This window comes from Coptis chinensis, chromosome 8 (genome assembly GCF_015680905.1).
Source record: "Coptis chinensis isolate HL-2020 chromosome 8, ASM1568090v1, whole genome shotgun sequence".
Taxonomy (NCBI): domain Eukaryota; kingdom Viridiplantae; phylum Streptophyta; class Magnoliopsida; order Ranunculales; family Ranunculaceae; genus Coptis; species Coptis chinensis.
In genome coordinates this window covers 46,506,278-46,510,471 of record NC_141463.1, presented here as the reverse complement: position 1 = coordinate 46,510,471, position 4,194 = coordinate 46,506,278, and the positions used below count along the sequence as shown (strand labels likewise).

Below are 4,194 nucleotides of genomic sequence, written 5' to 3'. Positions count from 1 at the left end.
CACATTTATAAACAATGTTACAACATGCGATAGGACGAAAGGAAGCAATATGCGAGGCATTTTTCATCTTCGGGATAAGACACAGAAAAGTAGAGTTTATACCTCCTAGGATCTTCTTATGGCTGAAAATATGCTGAATAGCTCGAATGAAATCATCGCCAATAATATCCCAGCTTTTTTTGAAAAAGCAAGCGTTGAAACCATCCGGACCTGGTGCCTTGTTATCTCCCATCGCAAACAGTGCGTCTTTGATCTCCAGGTCACTGATAGGGGAAACTAATAGCTGACGTGTACCAAGTTCTACCTCAGTAACATGCACACCATTCAGAAACTCGGTGTCATAACAAGCTGCTGACGACACCCCAAGTAGCTCTGTATAGTACTTCAGAAATGCTTCAGCCATTGGTTCTTTTCCTTCCATTCTGGTTCCTTGCACATCTGTGATACTCCACACCCTATTTCTGACTGTTTTTCTTCAAAGCATTGAAGAAAAATGCATTACATTTATCCCCGCTTAGCCAAATAATATATCGCTTTATATAGTACCACTCGGGCTTCCCAAATTTCAGTAGGTGACATAGCTTTTCCCTCACAAAGAAACTCTTGTGCACTAAGAATAAGGTCGAAATGCTTCTTCGCTCAGTTTTCCTTGAATTGCTTCCCAGTTCACTTCTTGTTTCAACCACCCTTTTTCTCGAAAGTATCATTCCCGACCATCGTGGTCCACCCTTTCAACACTCCTTTTAAACTTTTGAGTTTACTTGTTAGCATGAATGGCGGACTCCCATGATCATCGATTTCCCAACAAGCTCTAACAGTAGGCAGAAAATCCTGACTCATTGTCCACACATTGCTAAAATGGAAAAGACTGTTTCTTCTAAAAGTTTCCAAAAAACTCAGAATCAATGGGCAATGATCAGAGAGCCCTTGGGTTAAAATCTCCACCTTTGTTGCTACTGGAATGGACGTCCAAGGTGCATTGATAAGACACCGATCAATCTTTGACCACTTTCTTATTTTATCCCCACCGTTGTTCCATGTGTAAAAGCATCCAGTTTCTGCGTGATCAAACAGCCCTGTTGTATTTAGACAATTCGCAAAAGGGAGAGTCTCTCTTGGGTGAACAGCCCTATCTCCCACTCTTTCGTGTGAAAACAAAACATTGTTAAAGTCTCCCAGCACACACCACGCACCTTGAGTTCCAGCACTTATCATTTTCAGCTCATCCCACAAAATGAGCCTCTCATGACTCCTATTACTAGCATAAACAATGGTAAGGAAAAAGGAGAACCCATGTTGTAGGCTCTGAACCTTGCAGTGTAAGAACTGGGCCCCTTCGACCTCTCTATGTACATCCAAACTGCTCGTATACCATGCAATCCATATATGTCCATGTTCATCACTCGCATAATTATGTATGCATTCCCATGAGGGGCAAGCCATATCGGCAATAGTGAGGTGTTTTTCCATCTTCACTTTTGTTTCTAACAAGCCCATACAACTAATCTTCTTCTCTACAATAAACTTATTTAAGTTTTTCGCTTTCATGTGATCATTCAACCCTCTTATATTCCAACTACACACCCTAATCATTGATGAGGAATTGGTTTATTGTCCCCGCCTCTTCCCACGCCCTTTCGGCCGTCCCTTTCCTCTCTTCCCCGATGTTGCCTGCTGTTCTGAGTTTCGTTTTTTCTGGGCTCTTGTTTAGATAGCACTATTCTCTGGTACTACTCTCACCGACAGAGCTGACAAAGTCAGTCAACGACTTTCAGGTTCCGCATCCAAGAGGTCATCCTCCTCCAAATCAGCAAGCTCCTCAAAGATGTTCCTCTCAGTAGAAAACACTCCAAAGTGGTATATGGTTTGAGCACCATAGTTATTTGGTTCTGACCATTATACTGTTCAAGCATTTATGTGTTTTTTTTTACTATTACCAATGTGATTACTTCGTAGAGTAAGAAAACGAGTGAATATGTGCTAAAAGTGCACTTGTTTCATGTAGCAATCCGATGATGAATCACTTCTCTGATGACGAAGAAGATTGGCTTCGAAATTCATGTTTTGATAGTTTTACATATGAGGATAGTGATTTTGTGGATGGCACATTTATGGGGGAGGGTGAAAATATTGAAATTCATGAGACCAGTGATAAAGACAGTGACGAGTGTGAGGCTAGTAGAGTTTTCGAAGCAGACAAAGCAACATTCTATTCTATGCAGTTCAAGATGACTGAGGAGGCTTTCGCAATTTACAATAAATATGCAAAGTTAGTTGGTTTTAGTGTTCATAAAGATACTTATAGAATGCGTACAGATGGTGTTCATGTTAAACGGAGATTTCTATGCTCAGCTGCTGGTGAACGAAATGTAAACAGGGTGACACCCAGAAAATGTGACATCGAATCCAGAGAGTTGAAGGCCATCAGTAGGTTTAAATGTAAAGCCCGCTTTGAAGTTGGTTATGATTTTGAATCAAATTTATGGGTTGTGAATGATTTTATTGGGGAACACACACATCCACTTGTACCAGATCCGAGCTCGATGTTCTTAAGATCACATAGAAATGTAAGTGAAAAAGATTTGCAATTTGCTACAAGCCTAGTTGATGTTGGTATTCGTAAATGCAAGGTGATGGATGTTTTTGTACATAGGGCTGGAGGTTTCTCAAGTGTTGGTTTTTTGAAGAAAGACTTGTATAATCATATGGGGCTTGATAGGAGAAATCGATGTATTTATGGTGACACCAACACACTGTTGGCTTTCATGGATAACAAGGTGAAAGGAGATCCCTTATTTCATTACAATTATAACTTAAATGAGGGTGGGTAGATGGTTAGACTGTTTTGAGCAGATTACACCTCACATGCGGACTACAGTTGCTTTGGAGATGTATTGTTGTTTGATTAAACATACAAGAGCAACCAATATATGATGCCGATTGTTGTGTTTGCTGGAGTGAACAACCATCGACAAACAGTAGTGTTTGGTTTTACATTGTTGACGAGTGAGTGTGTGGAGTCTTACGAGTGGGTATTGAAATCTTTAGTTGGCGCAATGTATGGCAAACACCCTAAGTTAGTGATCACTGATGGTGACCCAGCGATGCACGAAGGCTGTGAGATCTACTCTCCCAAATTCGAAACACCGCTTGTGCTGTTGGCACATTATGAAAAATTGCCTAAAAAATATCCGCATTCTTGGATTTTCAAAAGATTTCTGCTCTATTATGTTTATGAAGTGCTCGTCCAATGAGTTTGAAAAAAGGTGAGAAACACTCATGAATAAATTCCAAGTCAGTAATAACAAATGGGTGAACATGATATACAAGAAAAAAAAGATGCGGGCAGAATCATATATCCATGGTAAGTTCTTTGCGGGTTGCAGAAGCACCAAACGTTGTGAGAGTATAAACTCCGTAATCCGTCTTTATGTGAAAGTTGGAATGCAGTTGTTTGAGCTGTTTGGCAAAATGGAAGTGGTAGTTGCAAATATCCGGCACCGAGCACGAGGAAGAGGTGATGATGAAAGTAACCAAACCAGTCCTTCATACTCACTTGAACGATTATACAAATCAGGCTGCATCTATATATATGCGAGGTGCTTTTGATTATTTTAAGAAGCAATTAAAGGACGAAGTGATGTACACTGCAGATCGTAAAAAAGATGTGGGTGAAAATATTCGTGTGACACCATGAGTCGCCATTTCAATAGGCAAAAAAAGTCGACTGTGAGATACAATGTTGTATTGCAGGATGCTAGCTATTCATGTGGACTATTTGAGTCGTCTGGATTTCCATGTAGATCATTTTAGTTTACAAACATGAGGACGTTGGTGTGATACCTAAGGGCTGCTTTTTAAGGAGATGGACTCGGGATGCTAAATTGGTTGTTCGATTAGGAGAACCCAACTTTTCTGACCAAGCGGCCTCTGTTATACGTTTCAGTGATCTTACAACCAAATGTAGGCAGATATGTTCGTGGGCCTCCCAAACTGCGGAAAACGCTGAAGCTTTCAAAGTTTTTTTAGCTTCTTTTTCTACAAAGAACCGAACTCCATCTGCTTCTGAAGGCAGTCAACATGCTCCTTTTGAGATGCCTAACAGTCCAACGGAAAATCCAATAACCGATGAGACTTCACCAGCTTATGAAGGCAGCCCACGTGTTCCTTTCGAGATGCCTTTTACTCCACCTA

The 4,194-nt window shown here is 40.7% G+C and overlaps 1 protein-coding gene across 1 annotated transcript; it reads left to right on the top strand.

The window, feature by feature from the left end:
• Nucleotides 1-2,015: 2,015 nt before the first annotated feature.
• LOC147481668 (protein FAR1-RELATED SEQUENCE 5-like) lies at nucleotides 2,016-2,831 on the top strand. Its single transcript, XM_086579005.1, has one exon. It carries the CDS (start codon nucleotides 2,016-2,018, stop codon nucleotides 2,829-2,831), a length of 816 nt encoding a protein of 271 aa, XP_086435131.1.
• Nucleotides 2,832-4,194: the final 1,363 nt, after the last annotated feature.

What these genes read in the sequence shown, in the direction of transcription:
- LOC147481668 (XM_086579005.1), top strand. Translation starts at nt 2,016, where the DNA reads ATGAATCACTTCTCTGATGACGAAGAAGATTGGCTTCGAAATTCATGT.